Source organism: Pseudophryne corroboree, chromosome 7, assembly GCF_028390025.1.
Source record: "Pseudophryne corroboree isolate aPseCor3 chromosome 7, aPseCor3.hap2, whole genome shotgun sequence".
Lineage (NCBI taxonomy): Eukaryota > Metazoa > Chordata > Amphibia > Anura > Myobatrachidae > Pseudophryne > Pseudophryne corroboree.
In genome coordinates this window covers 80638336-80659783 of record NC_086450.1, presented here as the reverse complement: position 1 = coordinate 80659783, position 21448 = coordinate 80638336, and the positions used below count along the sequence as shown (strand labels likewise).

General features: G+C 44.6%; 1 protein-coding gene across 3 annotated transcripts in view; it reads right to left on the bottom strand.

The window, feature by feature from the left end:
• The window catches only part of SESTD1 (SEC14 and spectrin domain containing 1), a 402961-nt gene that overhangs the window by 207383 nt on the left and 174130 nt on the right, over nt 1-21448 (bottom strand). For all 3 annotated transcript variants that reach the window (XM_063933342.1, XM_063933343.1, XM_063933344.1), the window contains exons 3-4: nt 18369-18477; nt 5856-5946 (exon numbers count right to left, since the gene is read on the bottom strand). In XM_063933342.1, coding sequence (XP_063789412.1) covers nt 5856-5946; nt 18369-18477 — 200 coding nt within the window. The remainder of the gene's footprint in view (nt 1-5855; nt 5947-18368; nt 18478-21448) is intronic.

Below are 21448 nucleotides of genomic sequence, written 5' to 3'. Positions count from 1 at the left end.
ATTGAAAGTATAGGAAAAGGGGCGTGGCCACGTCACTTTACCCGTGGCCATGCCCCCTTTTCGATTTTGTAGCGATTTTTATGTGTAAATTGTTGGAGGGTATGTTGCTGCAGATGCAGTGGGCCTATTTTGGGGTGTGGAACTGGAGCTGCAGCTCCATCAGCCCCATTGTTAATCCTGCTCTGGGAACACACAGTGCCAAAGGGCAGAGCCTCCCATTGGATGTAACCTGTGTGAGAGGGCGTTTCTCGTCCAATCAGCTGTGAACTGGTTGTGATAGACCTGCTGCTAACCCAATGAGAGCTCCTAGCCACGCCCAGCGTTATACACACAGACACAGAGTGACAGATCTGGGCTATTACATAGAAGATTATTTCATTTCCGCCTTCGAAATGGTGCTTGATTTTCATTCAGAGCTCTGATATAAAATTGTACATGGTCTGTATTACGGTTTTATTCTTAAATGCATTCTTCTAATTTTTGCATGTATTGAACAAATGCTTCAAATATGGAAAATATGGGCACAAAACAAAGTATAAATTCTTATACATACCCTGATATTTTATTTTTCTTAGCATGTAAATATTAGGTAAACTCTAGCGATTACGGACTTCTGTCACCTCTTTGAAGTAGAGCTGCTTTCAACCTCTAAGCAGGTCATAGAGATTTTACATTAGGAAAGAAGCCTCTGGGCAAAACAAATGTATTATCTTAATTGCTGCTACTGGTCGCACGGTGCGAGTGACAGGCCTGGGGGGTGCAGTAGTGTGAGACGTGTGCCTCCATCATTCATCCACCTTCAGCATTGCTCGGAGCCTGAATCAATCGTAATGAAGGGTAACTAACACTATCATGGTATTTCCTTTTCATAGCTTCCAGGCTAGCAGCTAATCAATGGGGCGATTTCTGCTCAAGACAAACTGAAAGCAGATTAAAGTCCCATGTATTTACACTTGAGTTATTACAGGATTTGGTGCCCTATAAACATGCCACAAATGTGCTCTTTCCAAGCGTGTACAAGGCACATCTGACCACATGACCAACCCACTGAAGTTAAGAACATCTGTATTTTGTGAAATCTCTCTAAAAGACATTTACTAGTAAAAAAAAAACACCCAAACACTGAAAACAAAGCCGTGCTAATCTTCTTTGTCTGGCATTATATAAGCAAGTAGGCGGTTAATAGGCTACGCTGAACAGGTTTGTCGGAATTACTGCTGGTAAAATAAACCTGGAGATTAAGAGGTTACCTAAGGGGATATTGGTGCAGCCAGTAAAATGTGTTATGTCACTCAAGAACATGGGAAACACCACCAGCCCCAGATTAATGAATCCATTGTGCTGCTGAAGACCCTTCATAGAAACGCTACTGTTTCTCCGTGTTCCTCCTCTATCAATAAAACAAAAAGGTTTGCACACATCAACCTTTTAAAGCTTAATGAGTGCGAGTATCCAATAGGTGTAGATTAATCATATTATTTATGTGGGGAAAGCATCCTATATACTGTATAGAGTAGATTGCAGCATGTGTACTGTACTCTTGCAATTGAAGCTGAATGATCCTAAAGAAATCTTATAATGCACTAGCATATATATAGTATATGTGCACCATGTAAAGGTCTTCCCAATCTATCAGATCAGTTTTCTTACTACATACCTAATTATAATGGTGAGACAGCAATGAAATATCAGTCTTCTATACGGATGGTACAGATATGCAATAGTCTAAAAAACAACAACAACAAAAAAACATTGTGCAAGGTCGAGGCAACAGCTAATCCCACTCAAAACTAAAAGTACAAACAAATAATATAAACACATACACAAAAGAAGAAAATAATAATTAGCTTTTTTTTTTTAAATTAGGTGACCTGAAACAAAATACAAAGTTTGACTTTGCCAAGAAAATGAACGACATCGCTCATTTTCATCCTTCCTAAGCAACGTCATTAACTTTCTCGGCAAGTGTGTATGCCAACGATGGGCGATGCGCGGCCCAGCGGGTCGTTAACGACCCTCGCTGTCGGCAGTGCATGCAGCTCAATTTAAACTGTCGTCCAAGAGCTGCATGCAGGGCCCAGCCGCGGTGTGATGTCACTGAGCGATATGGTCGTCATATCTCTCAGTGTATATGCACTGCCGCCGACCGCCCTGGCCCGGGAGGGGAAACACTAGGCGACGTCGCTCATATAGCACGTCGCTTAGTGTGTACCCACCATTACTGGCATTAGCTGGGTTCCTCCAATGTATCAAACTCAGATACACTACAGCCTGCTCCTTCCCCAGAGTAGCGAGAGCTAAAAGTCACCATAATATTGGACACGCCAAGTGCCAATAAGTTTGATTATTTGTTTCAGGTTATCTAGATCCTCTAGTTTCCCAAAAAAATATAATGATAAACATGCTAGTGTATCCCCAAATGGAACCTCAGTGCCAGTTCTGTTACCTCCTAAGGAAACCATCAAATTAGAGAGGTGAAGAGAATACTTTGTATTCTGTACATCTGTCTCAGTTTTTTTTTTCAACATTAACTTTGTATTGAAAATGTACTGTATAAAGTAAAGCATGGGGATACAGAAAAAAGAAAGGGGATAGCTAACTGGGGGGGGGGGGGGGGGGGAGAGCAAAAACACAAGGGAGACAGGTCAACTATAGGCATCAAACAAACAATAAATCACAAATCACAAAATATAGAAATCAATTCATCTGAGTCTCTGGTTGGGGGTTCATTTAAATTAAAAGAGGGGAAGAGCTTCTCAGAGTGGTGCGGGGGGAGCAGCCCTACCTTCTGTTATATATACCTGCCATGGGAGTCATTTCATAACGGGATAAGAGCGCTGTAGAATAAGGGACATCTCTAGTCCCCGTTTCAAGATAGAATTGAGTTTTAGAGATAACGTTCGCAAATGGAGGAGGGGAGGGAGATTTCCAATGCTGAGCAACAGTGGCACTGCCAGATATTAAAATGTAACCAAGAACATAACTGGCAGATTTGGGAACATTATAGGGTAACAATGTAAAAGGGCTAAGGGTCTGGGGTCAGTGTAAGAACTAGGGCAAACACTTCCACCCAAAAGGGGAGCAAAATGGGGCATTCCCAGAAGACGCGGAAAATGGTACCATCAGAGTAACAAAGACGCCAACAAAGATTGGAAGTGGTAGACCATATCTTATGTAGTTTGGAAGGGGTTAGATAAAATCGAATAGATTTATGTACATTTCAGTATGGTTGGTACATTTAGATATGGAGGAGGAGAGGTGGATAAATTCCCGTTGTTAAGGGTGAAGGTATGTTTATGGCCCGCCTATAACTGAAGCTGAACAGAAGATTTGACCGTTAAGGGGAGACAATAAGCCATACCAAAAACATATGGCACCACGGGAGGAGGATTTAGACACTCTACTCGAGACACTAGACACGAGGGAGTCTGAAATACAGCATAATTAATACCTATTTTATCTACCCAATGCTGAAGTTGGAAATAATAAAACCAAGCAGAGGGACCTAAATTAAATTTAACACTAAGGTCACTAAATGGTAGGATAGAGGTTGGAAGAGAAAATCCGTTAAGGACTCAATGCCTAGCCGTACCCAATAGGAGATCTGAAGATGGTGCAATGATCTCTCTGACGTCCGAAAATAAACATTTCTAGTAGGGAGGATAAGGTCAAAATGGGATGAGTGCTTAAGATCCCAAATTCTCAAAGTGTGAAAAACAGATGCAGGCGCATCGGTCTCAGATTCTGACATTGCCTATCACCAACCTCTTAGTAGCTGTGTTATCAAGATCAGCTGACAGGTATTCAGTATGATATGCCGGCTGTCAGGAGACCGAAGTTGGGATACGACAGCCAGAATACCGGCGGCAAGCGCAGTGTGTCCCCTCACGGGCTCGCTGCACTGGCCACACTTTGGGCACGGTTGCGACCTTCACGCATATTTAAGCCTATACTAACACTGGAGATTTTATAAGGTAATAAGGTAATTGGACAAGACCATCAATTGTATTAAAGATTGGCTTCCTTCATTGAACTGTATATAAGCTTGGCTTCCTAATCTGAGTTTGATTATAGAGGAATCTGCTCCAACTGTCCTTACAGCTGCGATCTGTCTGCATTTATACTTAGACACCTAAGCTTTTGACAAAACACTACTAAGAATTAAAGATATCCTCTTTCGTCTTATGTTCATCTTATGTGCAGAACGGATTGTCCTTTATATTCAGGCTGTTGTGCATACCCACATTAATTATTTTTGTAACCTACAATACATCTGATTATACATCTGATTAACGCTCTGTATAGTGACTTCTGAGCTGCGTGTACTGAACAGTGAAAATCCATAACTTTGTAAGTATAGGTTATACCCATTTCTATCGTTACCTACAATAAAGACATGCCTACACTGCTCAATTCCCTGATAACTCTCTTAATCTACAACAATCACATGTCAAACAAATGTTGATATCATTGGGTGGCTCTCACCTTGTTTCCCAGATATACTCTACTCTGCTTGGAATGACTTGCCCCACCTTAGTGCACAATGGGAAGCTGACTTTGGTCCAATATCCCAGGATACCTGGGATGCTGCCTTGACTGGTCCACGTATTTCCTCCACTTCAACAAGGTTTCAGCAAAACCAACTATTTATACTTCATAGAGTGTACAGGACGTCTGAGCGTCTACTTAGGATAGGAGGTAGGGAGGATTATAGATGTCCTAAGTGTAAATCATTGGATGGTACGTTTTGGCACCTACTATGGTCTTGCCCAGTGATTAACCTATTTTGGACTGAAACTATTTGGATTATTGCCTCCACTGGTGTTCCCCTGGACGTGTGTACTCCTTCAGTGTGTTTGTTGGCTGCCTTTGATGATGATGTCTTGACAAAAATACGTAGCGGTATATCGTCAACCTTTGTACGTTGGTAAAAGTTTGTATAGCCAGATTATGGCTGTCTTCTAATGGCCCTAGGACCGCAGCTTGGCTATCGCTCACAAATGAGGTTGTCAAGCATGAGAAATATGTGTATCTGTCTAGACAAGCGGAAGCTAAATACTATAAAATCTGGGATAGATGGTTAGACTCTCCGTTTATGCAGCAATGAGAATCTAAATTAGATCTGCTGCTAGTAATGTGCTGCCTATAAAAGTTGTCTACTTAAGAGTACATTTTGGTGACTCTGTTATGTGCTCTATATTTGTATTTCTACAGTATATAATCACAAAAAGCAATGACCATGGACGATATTTTGTTTATAATGCTCTTTACTAGAAACCTTGCCTGCATTTGCAATATTACATGCAGTGATGACTGTTGTTTTGTTTTTGTTTTTTGTTTTTTTTGGGGGGGGGGGGTTTACAGTTAAGTTGTATATTATAATTGCAAAAAACTCAATAAAAAACACTGAATTTAAAAAATATTAATAGTTTTTCACAAAATAGTTCAGTATCCCATTATTTTAAGAGCAGCAGCTGGATGGCAATTCATGTAGTCTGTGGGAATTTAACTCCCGTGAGCTATTCAATTAGCGGCCAGCCCAGAGACTACAATCACCACAGATTTCGCCTCACACCCTTCTGAAGTGCAGGCAGAAATCCACGTTAAGTAGTGTTTCGGAGATAGTCGCAACCTGACAGCTTTATTGAGTAGCTTATCACGGCTAATACCGGGCATCATTGCGGGAAATAGTGGGCAGCACTTAAACTGGGAGCTAAATTGCTCTGAAAGAATTGAATCGCCACCTTAGTCTACTACTAGTGCTTGTTAATTGTTAGTGCCTGATTAATTCGGTCTCAGATCCTGCTACCTCATCGAAGCATCAACACAAATTAAGCCACCATACGATTCATTACCTGTAACATGAGAACAACAGTCTTCACTATGTTCCACTGTGACTTCCTTCCGTCCACAATGACTGTAAACCCTCTGGCTTTGCATTTGTCGCTGGAAAATAAAATATTACATTTCAGAACATGTTGGTCACTATTTCTTACACAAGCGAGTTTGAGGTAATTGTTCCACACGAGAAGAGAAAGCCCTATCACACCAGACTGATCTGTAGGCTGGTCTACATTCTTGTGAATAGAGCTTCTTCTGTCGGTACCAGGATCCACTTTAGTTATCATGTTAAACAATGTCAACTGTTATGTAAACTTCACCCATGTAGGATTTCAGTTAATTCATCCTTATAACAAGTTTTTGACTCAAATTCAAACAGAATAATGCAACATGAGAGTCATTTACCCAACACTGTGTTTAAATTATTACTACAGTTAAAAAGATTGTCACCTGAGTGACCAACCGGAAAATACCATCAGCTGTGTTCCGTGGTCAATGAGGCACTAATAAAGATGTATTACTTTATAGAGACCCTGCTCCCATTTCCAGTCCTTGTAGAAGGATCAGATAAAAGGAATTGTTTTAAAGTGGATCACTTCATCTGATTGCTTCACTGCATCATTCATTTAGAGCTTAAACAGGGTCTATGTCACAGAAAGAAGCCTACATTACATGCTGGACAATTGCTTTCCAAAAGCACACCATTAACTCTTTTCCCTGACATACACTCAGGGCTATATTGGCGGAGCGACAGCTTTTGTCAGCAGTTTCTTCTTGGCGGAAAGGAGCTGAAAATTTAAAGTGGCGCCAACACTCAGTATAAAGCACGCTGGGCATTACACTAAATGTTAGTCCTGCTTTAAATTTCTAGCTCCAACCGGCAGAGAAGCATGGAAATATTGCCCTCTATACATTTTTAAAGCTCACCGTTAGCCCCCCAGGTTAGTTTATATGTGGTATATGACGCATTGATTACAAATAATGTTCTCGCTCAGTTTGTAGAGTGTGTAGGTTTGGCCGGGTGGTCTTCAGTATGCCGACTGACGGGATCCCGGCACACAGTATACCGGCGCCGGGATCCCGACAGCCGGCATACCGACAGTTCTTGTCCCTCGTGGGGGTCCACGACCCCCCTGGAGGGAGAATAAAATAGCGTGCCACCGTGCCCGTAGCGTGGCGAGCGCAGCGAGCCCGCAAGGGGCTCATTTGCGCTCGCCACACTGTCGGTAAGCCGGCGGTCGGGCTCCCGGCGCTGGTTTGCTGGTCGCCGGGAGCCCGACCGCCGGCATATCGTAGTGAACCCGGTTTGGCCATTTCTCCATTATCCATTGCCTATAGGATAAGTAACACAGCATTGCAAAACTCTACAGTTGTGTTTTTATTATTACAGTAATAGTATTCTACCATAAAACCCAATTTATAATAGAAAAGATTATGGCGAGTTATTCAGAGATGGATGCAGATCTTACTTCCCGCAGCAACATCTGCCTCCATCTCCTCACATGATGGGGGGCGCCCAGCACAGGGCAAGGCCGCCCAGAATGTGTGTGGCGACGCCTCACAACGAGTCTGCAATTCGATTTAAGGTCGACCCCTGCCAATGCAGCCTGGCTGCGCTGCGTGGCGGTCCATTGCTATTTTGTCTATGGGAGCTGCTGCGTGTGACGTCACGCAGTTGCCCTGAAAACGCTTGCGACACGCCCCCATTTTGCCCGTCGAAACGCTGCTTGCCGAATGCCCACCGCTGTTAGGAGAAGGGTAACGCATGCGCACTCCGGCTGCTGTGTGTGCACATACCAGATGGACGTGGCTGCTGCATACAGACGAGCGGTTGCGTCCATCTCTGATTCGGACCCTTTCTGCATCAGGGATTTCTATTTAATGAATAGAATACTGAAGGACACTTACATTCCAGAATGGAGAGTTAGAATTCCGGACAGAACCAGCAATAGAAATATTAGATCAGTTATATTCTAGCTGCCAAATGCATTACATTGTCTCATGTGACTGAAGGAACAGAATGTATCTGGCATGGCAAAGGAAGGTTATAGAAAGCTGGACAATAAATGTGGATTTAAGTTAAACTGTACCCAAGATCCAAAGTCAATGGTTCCTCTGTTCCATTACACACACAGTGTGAATAGATTCTGCTAATCACTTAAATAAATATATTATTTAAAATAGGTTTAGTCCTGTTAATAAATGTTCAAGTCCGAAATTCTGCTGCCTTCTGAATGTAAATGAAATGTAAACAGGGTGCTAATGTAAAAAAAGAAAAAAGAAAAAATAGAAGCGCTCATGTCACTCAAACATTATAGTGCCCTGAAAACAACCAATGAGTCAAGGAATTAAAAAATATGTATTTATTATTATAGAAATAAAAAAAAAGCACTTGAACCTTGAAGTTAGCCACTAACGGTTAAATACCATCTTAGAGCCTATACTTGTAATCAGCGACTACCATACACTGAAGTAACTGTGCCCGATACAATTAGAATCAATCCCTCATAGCAGGACTGGTTACTTTGTTGCACATCTGCTGAAGAACATTTCGTTACATTTGGATTACAAGTAGCCATTTAATTTATTTTACTTGACAATTCTAAACCAGCTATTGGATTCATATTTATATATTCGTGTGATTATCTTATATTCTTGTACTATGGCAATTCAGTGTTAATAAGGTTAGCATAACATGCTCATTGATTAGGATATTTTAAAGCAAGTGCTTTTTTTTTTTATTTCTATAATAATAAATACATATTTTTTAATTCCTTGACTCATTGGTTGTTTTCAGGGCACTATAATGTTTGAGTGACATGAGCGCTTCTATTTTTTCTTTTTTTTAAATTAATTTACATAGGAGTTCGCACATCTCCTTATAGAGGCACCCTTGCATTTGACATTATTTAGTCCCTGTCTTAAGATAAGATATTGATTCACTGAGCAAATAAAGACACAGGCGCAGCATTACTTTCTCTGTTGCTTTTAGGGTGCTAATGTGACTATAAGCACATTGTAAAGCATAAGCACCCTTGCCAACGAACCCCCACCTTTCCCCATACACGTGACTGAGTAGCCAACAACATCATCACTGACACTTGCACATAACCCAAACCAGGTGCAAGAGAGCTGTCTGAATGTGACAACTAGAACGTATATGCACAGGTCAGAACAGTGAGCAACACGCCCATGACGCACACGGACACTCCTACAAAACGGTTCTCTTGCATTCAAATTGTTACCGCCCAGGAACGGCGATTTAGCGGCTGAATAGAAACTAATGAGATCTCTAAATAGGGCATACGCTTGCGAAGATGCGTATTTCTTTCTTTGCATCTCTTTTTTAATGGTCCATATGCTCCTGAGGAAGGCGTGGGTGCACTTCCACACTGAAACGCGTTGAGCCCCAATACAGACCTATATGCTTGGATCCACTGGCTCTATCTGGACAGAATTTAAAAAATAAGATTTTAAACCTACCGGTAAATCTTTTTCTCGTAGTCCGTAGAGGATGCTGGGGACTCCGTAAGGACCAAGGGGATAGACGGGCTCCGCAGGAGACATGGGCACTTTAAGAAAGACTTTAGGTATAGGTGTGCACTGACTCCTCCCTCTATGCCCCTCCTCCAGACCTCAGTTAGAGAAACTGTGCCCAGAGGAGACGGACAGTACGAGGAAAGGATTTTTGTTAATCCAAGGGCAAGATTCATACCAGCCACACCAATCACACCGTATAACTTGTGATATACTAACCAGTTAACAGTATGAAAACGACATAGCATCAGTCCAAGACCGATGAAAACTATAACATAACCCTTATGTAAGCAAAACTATATACAAGTCTTGCAGAAGTAGTCCGCACTTGGGACGGGCACCCAGCATCCTCTACGGACTACGAGAAAAAGATTTACCGGTAGGTTTAAAATCTTATTTTCTCTTACGTCCTAGAGGATGCTGGGGACTCCGTAAGGACCATGGGGATTATACCAAAGCTCCCAAACGGGCGGGAGAGTGCGGATGACTCTGCAGCACCGATTGAGCAAACAGGAGGTCCTCCTCAGGCAGGGTATCAAACTTATAGAACTTTGCAAAGGTGTTTGAACCCGACCAAGTAGCAGCTCGGCATAGTTGTAGTGCCGAGACCCCTCGGGCAGCCGCCCAAGACGAGCCCACCTTCCTAGTGGAATGGGCCTTGACCGATTTCGGTAACGGCAATCCAGCCGTAGAATGCGCCTGCTGAATCGTGTTACAGATCCAGCGAGCAATAGTCTGCTTTGAAGCAGGGGTGCCAACCTTGTTGGCTGCATATAAGACAAACAGTGCTTCTGTTTTTCTGACTCCAGCCGTTCTGGCCACGTAAATTTTCAAAGCCCTGACTACATCAAGGGACTCGGAATCCTCCAAGTCTCGCGTAGCCACAGGCACCACAATAGGTTGGTTCATATGAAAAGATGACACCACCTTAGGCAAGAATTGAGGACGGGTCCGCAATTCCGCTCTATCCATATGGAAAACCAGATACAGGCTTTTATGAGACAAAGCCGCCAATTCCGACACTCGCCTAGCCGAAGCCAAGGCTAATAACATGACCACCTTCCAAGTGAGATATTTTAACTCCACCGTTTGAAGTGGCTCAAACCAGTGCGACTTAAGGAAACTCAATTTTAACTCCACCGTTTGAAGTGGCTCAAACCAGTGCGACTTAAGGAAACTCAACACCACATTAAATTCCCAAAGCGCCACCGGAGGTATAAAAGGAAGCTGAATATGCAGCACTCCCTTCACAAAAGTCTGTACTTCTGGGAGAGAAGACAATTCTTTTTTAAAGAAAATGGATAAGGCCAAAATCTGAACCTTAATGGAGCCTAATTTTAGGCCCAAATTCACTCCAGTCTGTAGGAAGTGACGGAAACGGCCCAGATGGAATTCTTCCGTAGGAGCATTCCTGGCCTGACACCAAGAAACATATTTTCGCCATATACGGTGATAATGTGTAGTTGTCACTTCCTTCCTAGCCTTTATCAGCGTAGGAATGACCTCATCCGGAATGCCTTTTTCCGCTAGGATCCTGCGTTCAACCGCCATGCTGTCAAACGTAGCCGCGGTAAGTCTTGGAACAGACAGGGCCCCTGTTGCAACAGGTCCTGTCGTAGAGGAAGAGGCAACGGATCTTCTGTGAGCATTTCCAGCAGATCCGGATACCAGGTCCTTCATGGCCAATCTGGAACAATGAGAATTGTTCTCACTCCTCTTTTTCTTATTATTCTCAACACCTTGGGTATGAGAGGAAGAGGAGGAAAAACATAGACCGACTGGAACACCCACGGTGTCACTAGGGCGTCTACAGCTGCCACCTGAGGGTCTTTTGATCTGGCGCAATACCTCTGTAGCTTTTTGTTGAGGCGGGACGCCATCATGTCTATCTGGGGCAGTCCCCACTGACTTGCAATCTGTGCGAAGACTTCCTGATGAAGTCCCCACTCTCCTGGATGCAGGTCGTGTCTGCTGAGAAAGTCTGCTTCCCAGTTGTCCACTCCCGGAATGAACACTGCTGACAGTGCGCTTACATGATTTTCCGCCCAGCGAAGAATCCTGGCGGCTTCCGCCATTGCCACTCTACTCCTTGTGCCGCCTTGGCGGTTTACATGAGCCACTGCGGTGATGTTGTCTGACTGGATCAGAAATGGTCGGTCGCGCAGTAAGGTCTCCGCTTGACGTAAGGCATTGTATATGGCCCTCAGTTCAAAGATGTTGATGTGAAGACAAGTCTCTTGACTGGACCAAAGACCTTGGAAGTTTCTTCCCTGCGTGACTGCTCCCCAACCTCGGAGGCTCACGTCCGTGGTCACCAGGATCCAGTTCTGAATGCTGAACCAGCGGCCTTCTAGAAGGTGAGCACTCTGCAGCCACCACAGGAGAGATACCCTGGCTCTGGGGGACAGGGTGATCAACCGATGCATTTGTAGATGCAACCCGGACCATTTGTCCAATAGGTCCCATTGGAAAGTCCTTGCATGGAACCTGCCGAAGGGAATTGCTTCGTATGATGCCACCAGCTTTCCCAGGACTCGAGTGCAGTGATGAACTGACACCTGTTTTGGCTTCAATAAGTTCCTGACTAGAGTCATGAGTTCCTGAGCTTTTTCTATCGGAAGATAAACCTTTTTCTGGTCTGTATCCAGAATCATGCCCAAGAAAGTCAGACGAGTCGTAGGAACCAACTGCGACTTCGGGATGTTGAGAATCCAGCCGTGTTGCTGTAACACTCTCAGTGAAAGTGACACGATGTTCAGTAACTGCTCTCTTGATCTCGCTTTTATGAGGAGATCGTCCAAGTACGGGATAATTGTGACACCTTGCTTGTGCAGGAGCACCATCATTTCCGCCATTACCTTGGTGAAAATCCTCGGGGCCGTGGAAAGCCCAAACGGCAACGTCTGAAATTGGTAATGACAATCCTGTACCGCAAATCTCAGGTACGCCTGATGAGGTGGATAAATGGGAACATGAAGGTATGCATCCTTTATGTCCAGAGATACCATAAAATCCCCCTCTTCCAGGCTGGCGATGACCGCTCTGAGCGATTCCATCTTGAACCTCTTCAAGTATAGGTTCAGGGAATTTAAATTTAAAATGGGTCTGACCGAACCGCCCGGTTTCAGGACCACGAACGGGGTTGAGTAATATCCCTTCCCTTGTTGAAACAGGGGAACTTTGACCACCACCTGTTGAAGATACAATTTGTGAATTGCATTTAACACTATCTCCCTTTCCAGGGGAGAAGCTGGTAGGGCCGATTTGAAAAACCGGCGAGGAGGCACCTCTTCGAATTCCAGCTTGTAACCCTGGGAAACAATTTCTATTGCCCAGGGATCCACCTGTGAGTGAACCCAGATGTGGCTGAAAATTCGAAGACGTGACCCCACTGGGGCGGACTCCTGTAGGGGAGCCCCAGCGTCATGCGGTGGATTTTGTAGAGGCCGGGGAGGACTTCTGTTCCTTGGAACTAGCTGTGTTATGCAGCTTTTTTCCTCTGCCCTTACCTCTGGCAAGAAAGGACGCACCTCGTACTTTCTTGTTTCTTTGTGATCGAAAGGACTGCATTTGATAATGTGGTGCTTTGTTAGGCTGTGAGGGAATATAAGGTAGAAAATTTGATTTACCCGCTGTAGCCGTGGAGACCAGGTCCGAGAGACCTTCCCCAGACAATTCCTCACCCTTGTAAGGTAAAACCTCCATATGCCTCTTTGAGTCGGCATCACCTATCCATTGCCGGGTCCATAGGACTCGTCTAGCAGAAATGGACATCGCGTTGATTCTAGAACCCAGTAGACTAATGTCTCTTTGAGCATCTCTCATATATAAGACCGCATCTTTTATATGCCCTAGGGTCAATAAAATGGTATCCTTATCTAGGGTCTCAATATCCGCTGATAAGGTATCTGTCCATGCTGCTTCCGCGCTACAAACCCAGGCCGACGCAATCGACGGTCTGAGTAAGGTACCAGAATGTGTGTAAATGGACTTCAGGATAACCTCCTGCTTGCGGTCAGCAGGGTCCCTGAGAATAGCCGTATCTTGGGATGGCAGCGCTACCTTTTTGGATAAGCGTATCCTGTCCGTTGGCGGGAAAGGATACGCCATAAGAATCCTTATGGGAATCTGCAGTTTTTTGTCTGGAGATTCCCAAGCTTTTTCACATAATTCATTCAACTCATGTGAGGGGGGAAAGGTTACCTCAGGTTTCTTCCCCTTATACATGTGTACCCTCGTGTCAGGGACAGGGGGTTCCTCTGTGATATGCAAAACATCTTTTATTGCAATGATCATATATCGAATACATTTAGCCACTTTTGGCTGTAATTTTGCATCATCGTAGTCGACACTGGAGTCAGAATCCGTGTCGGTATCTGTGTCTACAATTTGGGATAGTGGGCGCTTTTGAGACCCCGAAGGTCCCTGTGACATAAGGACAGACATGGGTTGACTCCCTGGCTGTTCCCTAGCTTCAGCTTTGTCTAACCTTTTGTGCAATAAATTTACATTAGCACTTAAAACCTTCCATATATCCATCCAGTCAGGTGGCGGCGTTGTCGACGGAGACACCACACTCATTCTCTCCTCCTCCTCCTCCCCCTGAAAGCCTTCTACCTCAGACATGTCGACACACGCGTACCGACACACCACACACTCAGGGAATCCTCTTATCTGAAGACAGTTCCCCCACAAGGCCCTTTGGAGAGACAGAGAGAGAGAGTATGCCAGCACACACCACAACGCTATATGACCCAGGAAAAAACACTATATAAATATATGTTTACCCAGTAGCGCTGTTTGTACATGTATAATTGCGCCAAATTATGTGCCCCCCCCCTTCTTCAAAACCCTCTTTCACTGTGGATAAGCAGGGGAGAGTCCGGGGAGCTTCCTCTCAGCGCTGTGCTGTGGAGAAAATGGCGCTGGTGAGTGCTGAGGGAGAAGCCCGCCCATTCGGCGGCGGACTACTGTCCCGCTCAAATATACTGAAACTGGCGGGGGCTCATTATATATACAGTGCCCAACTGTATATATGTCTATTTTTGACAGAAAGAGGTTTATATGCTGCCCAGGGCGCCCCCCCTGCGCCCTGCACCCTTACAGTGACTGCCGTGTGTGAGGTGTATGGGAGCAATGGCGCACAGCTTCACCGATGTGCGTTACCTCAGTGAAGATCATGAAGTCTTCTGCCGCCTTTGAAGTCTTCTTTTCTTCTCATACTCACCCTGCTTCTATCTTCCGGCTCTGTGAGGAGGACGGCGGCGCGGTTCTGGGACGGACGGCGAGGGTGAGACCTGCGTACCGATCCCTCTGGAGCTAATGGTGTCCAGTAGCCTAAGAAGCAGAGCCTTGAAACTCACAGAAGTAGGTCTGTTTCTCTCTCCTCAGTCCCTCGATGCAGGGAGTCTGTTGCCAGCAGGCTCCCTGAAAATAAAAACCTAACAAAATACTTTCTGACAGGAAACTCAGGAGAGCTCCCTGTAATGCACCCAGTCTCCTCTGGGCACAGTAGTAAACTGAGGTCTGGAGGAGGGGCATAGAGGGAGGAGCCAGTGCACACCCATACCTAAAGTCTTTCTTAAAGTGCCCATGTCTCCTGCGGAGCCAGTCTATCCCATTGGTCCTTACGGAGTCCCCAGCATACTCTAGGACGTAAGAGAAGAGAGATGCAAAGGAGACACACCAATTGAAACCACCTTATATCTTTCGGCTAAGTGAGAGAGAGAGAGAGAGAGAGAGAGAGAGATCCATCTTCAGAGCCCATCACTTGTCCGTTCATATAACAGCGCCTCTATCAGAGGATCAGAAGGACTACAAACACGGATTGGGTAATATAAACCTCTCATCCTAAACTGGGTAATCTACCGGATACATCATATACTAACTGGCATCTCCCTATATTGCAAGACTCTATATTCTATATTGTTCCAGAATCAGGAGTCGGCATTCCACCTTTTATAAATTGGCATTTAGAGCGTATACATTCCTCAAAAGCACTTTATTCTATTTTACATGCATGAATTTTTAATATGATATTGATTGTATAAATAAATATATTTTTATTTTCTCAAACCGCAGTATATTGTTTATTTTCTTAAAACCCTAGCGCTTCTATTAATTTTATATTTATTCTATTTTTAAGGAGCCTTACACACTCCTCAGTAGCTGCTTAGCTGTACAATCAGTCCTCTCCTTTTTCTCAATACTATGCTGTCGAACGTAGTATGGCCCAGCTCCTCCCCCCACCACGTCGCAGCCAACATCGGCAAGTGTGTATGCCCTTGCTGATGTCTGCACCCCGCTGGTTCCCGTCACCGCCAATATCGCCGGGTACACACATTGTCTAGTGTGTACCCAGAATTAGATTTCAGTTTGAACACATCCCACACAAATCCTACTCTCTCTCTCTGCACATGTTACATCTGCCCCCACCTGCAGGGCAACATGGTTTTGCAGTTGCTTGCTTACAAACATGAATCAGGTCCTATAAGCATTAAATACAAGTCATGAGTCCACTAGTCATTATACATAGGGACCTTTTTTCAGCAGGTTCCAAGCAGGGTTCTGAACTCACTACAAACACATAATTATACAAGTTCTGTGGCCAATAAACACCAGGACCACAGTACCCTGTACGTTTGGTATGTTACAAATATCACTAGTACAGTACAAATAAGTAATTCTATAGTGGGGCTGGGAGAACAGGTGGGCACAGGGGAAATGAGAGGGATTCTATTTTATAGAAAGGAGGGGAGGCAGCGACTAATAACAGATGTTCCCAGACTTTTATTTTTCATCACCGCAGTCACTGAAGGAACAAACCTAGTCTCTACAGCCTGCGTGTTTCTATTAAATGAGACAGTATGCTGAGACACACTGGGGAACATAACAATCTCTCATTTCATTGGATGTATTTGGCAAATAAATCACCACTAATGTTTTTATTCTATAATAATATTTAACAGAAGAAATATCGCCACTAATGTTTTTATTCTATAATAATATTTAATAGAAGAAACACGGCCGTATAACACGCTTTTGGTGATGTGCCTATAAAGGATTACAGGTTGAGTATCCCATATCCAAATATTCCGAAATACGGAATATTCCGAAATACGGACTTTTTTGAGTGAGAGTGAGATAGTGAAATCTTTGTTTTCTGATGGCTCAATGTACACAAACTTTGTTTAATACACAAAGTTATTACAAATATTGTATTAAATGACCTTCAGGCTGTGTGTATTAGGTGTATATGAAACATAAATGAATTCTGTGCTTAGATTTAGGTCCCATCACCATGATTTCTCATTATGGTATGCAATTATTCCAAAATACGGAAAAATCCGATATCCAAAATACCTCTGGTCCCAAGCATTTTGGATAAGGGAGACTCAACCTGTACTAGGATTTTATTTCCTTGACAAGACTCGTGCCAATGCACATCACTTTTTCTTTCTTAACTTTCACCCTTTATTATTCTACTAGAGAAACACTACTCTACAGATGGGACTGTCCTGGTGATGGTGCACCAGACACATGTGCACTGACCTTTCCCTTGGCATTTATATACCAGAGTTGGGGACTGGAAAGTGTTTGTACCTTCTTCTACCCTCCCCAAACCACCCGAAGTTAAATCTCCTCAGTAGCCGAGGACATAGTCCCTGCACAATCTCTTTACTTAAACCTCCTATCTTCCCTCCCAACGTCTCTTGCACCCTGCATACCCAACTCTTGCACACTTCTTCATCCTGCCTCTCTCATTGGCACATTTCCAGCGCCTATTTGCGCTCTCCTCACCAAACCTAAAAGAAAACCATTTCTCACCAGTAACCACCATATGTATGTCAACGCTCCCTAACCGCCAAGCTACTGTACTTGAGCAATTTTCTTACAAACACCTATATACAGTACTTATCAGTTTCTCTACTCTCACTTCTCGGCTGTCTGCAAATGGGCTTCTGTTCTTCAATGTATTACAGAGATTGCCCTTATAATTGATCTATGATCTACCTACAGCAAGAGATACGCATCTCTTCTCCATACTCTTTCTGGACCTCTCTCCTGCTTTTTGACACAACTGAACTCTCACTTTCTACTGTACACTATCCAACTCTTTCAGCTTTCATGGTACAATTCTGTCTTGTTTTAAAATACCGACATTAGTTTTTCTTTTTCTTTTTTTTTTGTGTCAATGTTGACATAGGTTGACATGGACACCGTCAAAGTGTACCGCTGCGCTCGCCATGCTTTGGGCATATTATTATAGTCCCCCTCCAGGTCCACTGGGATGGTAAAGTATGAACAAGTCTGTTTTAGGGTAAAAATTCCTTAAAAACGCATGTCGACATTTTGACATGTCGGCATTTCAAATGCCTGCATTCTGAGTATGTCGTCATTTCGAGCTTGTCGGTATTCTGAGCATGTCGGCATTTTTATCATGCCGGCATTTTTTAGTGTGTCTGCATTTTTGAGCATGTCGGCATAATGACCGTCGGCATAATGACCGTCAATGGCTGTTGGGATTGTGACCGACGGTACTGTGTTCGTCGGTAAATCAACTGCTACCCCTATTAAGAGCCCCAGAATGGTTTAGTACAGGGCTTGTAAAATTTGGAACAAGCTGCTTTTGGGGTTTCTACCTCTCTTCATACAGTCTCCATCCCCAAGCAGACAGAAGGACTCCATGCTGGGGGTTTCCCTGTTTATGGTGGGAACCAGCAGTGAAGGTATTCTTTTTATTGCACATGCATCTCCAGTGGTCACTAATCTGAACGTTCTATTGTCAAACCATTCTATCAGATACAAATCGGCGCAATGTGACCAGATCAAGGATTTAACCCACCAAAATTGCAGTTTAAAACAAATTTAAAAAAAACAAAGACGGTCAATTAAGCATAAAAGGAATAAAAGCAATCTGGAATAAAACATGCACTTGCATAAAGCTGTAAAGCTCAGTGTAAATGATTTATGCTAGAGGTAAATGTCACCTTGGGATGCTGAGCAGGTAGTCCAGGGTGACGCTCAGCTCATCCATATTGGTCTGCTCAGAGCACAATGGGATTGTCAGAATGAGGCCGCTTCTCCTGTCCTTCCCACCTAGAGAGAGGACACACAATGTTAGCAGCAGGAAGAAGCCCTCTGAGTCAGCCAGGCCAAGATGCAAGAGAATAGAGCTTCCCACAGAATTAAAGATAAAAGTTATTGGAAAAATACATGTTGGTCATAATACAATACACACATAAAAAGAACTTGTTAATATCCAGTTTATAGTTTCCATTTTTCATTATGTATCAATGAAAAAATAAAAATAAATAAATTATAAAAAAAAATATATATATAGTTTTCTATATTTGTTTGTATATTGCGGGGTTAATCTTTGGTTAACTCTTATTAACTGTGGCCACAGGCCTTTTTCATGCACCCCTGTGTAAACTCATTTGTTCTAAACCTGTGTCAGCTGTTCCTTAGTAATTTATCAGCCAGTGTCAGGTGACTAGTGTACCTTTAAAAGCCATAAGATATGTGGCAGGTATACCTTAAACCTAGTGGGCATATTTTCAGTTATATTATGTGCAGTGGTGCAAGTAGAAAAAATGTCTTACGGGTACTGTGTGCGCGCGCCGAAGGCGCGCGCGCAAAAAAAATGGGTGTGGCCAAATGCCACATGGGGCGTGGCCAATGAAAATGGGGGCGTGATACACATATGGGGGAGGGGCAGATACACGTATGACCCCAATAGTGTCAGATACACGTTGCACCACAGTGCTAGATATACATTGCCCCACAGTGCCAGATACATATAACCCCACAGTGCCAGATACACATTGCCCCACAGTGCCAGATACACAAATGTCCCCAGAGTGCCAGATACACAAATGTCCCCAGAGTGTCAGATACACATTGCCTCACAGTGCCAGATACACATTGCCCCACAGTGCCAGATGCACATTGCCCCACAGTGCCAGATACACAAATGTCCCCAGAGTGCCAGATACACATTGCCCCACAGTGCCAGATACACATTGCCCCACAGTGCCAGATACACAAATGTCCCCAGAGTGCCAGATACACATTGCCCCACAGTGCCAGATGCACATTGCCCCACAGTGCCAGATGCACATTGCCCCACAGTGCCAGATGCACATTGCCCCACAGTGCCAGATACACATTGCCCCACAGTGCCAGATACACATTGCCCCACAGTGCCAGATACAGAAATGCCCCCAGAGTGCCATACATTGCCTCACAGTGTCAGATACACATTGCCCCACAGTGCTAGATACACAAATGCCCCCACTGTGTCAGATATACATTGCCCCCCGTGCCAGATACAGAAATGCCCCTACAGTGCCAGATATGCCCCCAGTGCCAGATATCCTCCAGTGCCAGGTATACATGCCCCCCTGTGCCAGATATCCCCCAGTGCCAGGTATATATGCCCCCCTGTGCTAGATATGCCCCCAGTGCCAGATATCCCCCAGTGCCAGGTATACATGCCCCCCCAGTGCCAGATATCCCCCAGTGCCAGGTATACATGCCCCCCCAGTGCCAGATATCCCCCAGTGCCAGGTATACATGCCCCCCTGTGCCAGATATCCCCCAGTGCCAGGTATATATGCCTCCCTGTGCCAGATATGCCCCCAGTGCCAGGTATACATGCCCCCCTGTGCCAGATATCCCCCAGTGCCAGGTATATATGCCCCCCTGTGCCAGATATGCCCCCAGTGCCAGGTATATATGCCCCCCTGTGCCAGATATGCCCCCAGTGCCAGGTATACATGCCCCCCTGTGCCAGATATCCCCCAGTGCCAGGTATATATGCCCCCCTGTGCCAGATATGCCCCCAGTGCCAGGTATATAATATATGCCCCCCTGTGCCAGATATGCCCCCAGTGCCAGGTATACATGCCCCCCCAGTGCCAGGTATAACATGCCCCCCTCCCCTACTCACCGCTGCCGTCGCTGTCCTCCTGTCTGTCATGTGAGGGAAGGAGAGTGCAGCCTGCGCCTCTCGTTCCCCTCAGTCTTCGGCGGGTGTCTCAGTTTAATTCAGCGCCGATCCGTGAGCCAATCAGAGCTCGCGGGTGCGAGCTCTGATTGGCTCACGGATCGGCGCTGAAGTAAACTGAAACACCCACCGGAGACTGAGGGGAACGAGAGGCGCAGGCTGCACTCTCCTGCCCTCACATCAGAGGCGTGTGCGGCGGTGCGGCGTGGGGGAGGGAGGGAAGGAAGAGGAGCGGCGGCCCGTCGGTGTGGGTACGGCGTACCCACGGCTAAATTCTTACAGGTACGCCGTACCCACCCGTACCCGCCCACTTGCACCACTGATTATGTGTGATACAGTTGCCAGGTTTTAATTTTTAAGACTTTGTGATAGTGTAGGACCTGCAAGAAGGTGGGGTACCTTGGCGAGCGGTTTGCAGGCTTCCGTGCATTGGCCAATTCACTAACTAAACCCCTATATATATATATATATATATATATATATATATATATATATACATATATATAAAGGGACATGGAAAAAAAAAAACACATTTTATTCCATTTTTTTTTAACCAAATGTAAGGCACAATGATCACTTGCAGCATTGCAGATGGGGTAAATCCCTTTATAGCTATTTAGTACAATGCTGGATTTAACGCACTGATAGCAACACACTATAGTATGTGCCGTATGGGAATGTTATACAGGTGTAACTGCTAAAAGGTGTGGGGAAAGGGAGTCTACCTGCTCCAGCAAAAGGAAGCACTGATCCAATGGGTTGGGGCTGCGTTACCGGCGGCCAGCATCCTGAACCTCCTTGTGGGCTTGGTGGCACACCGACTGTTGGTATTGTGAAGGTTCGGGATGCAGGGGAAGTTATTGTGACCGTCGGTCTCCTGACCGTTAGTCACATAACTACATGCCGTTCCAACAGCCTTATTATGCAATCAGGGATTTCTTTACTAGATAATAGCAATTAATACTGCATGGATTGCATACTTTTCAGTGCAGAAGAATTGCCCGATTGTCATTATCCACTCACAGTGCTCAATGGCCAGGTGGGAGCTAACGCATGGCT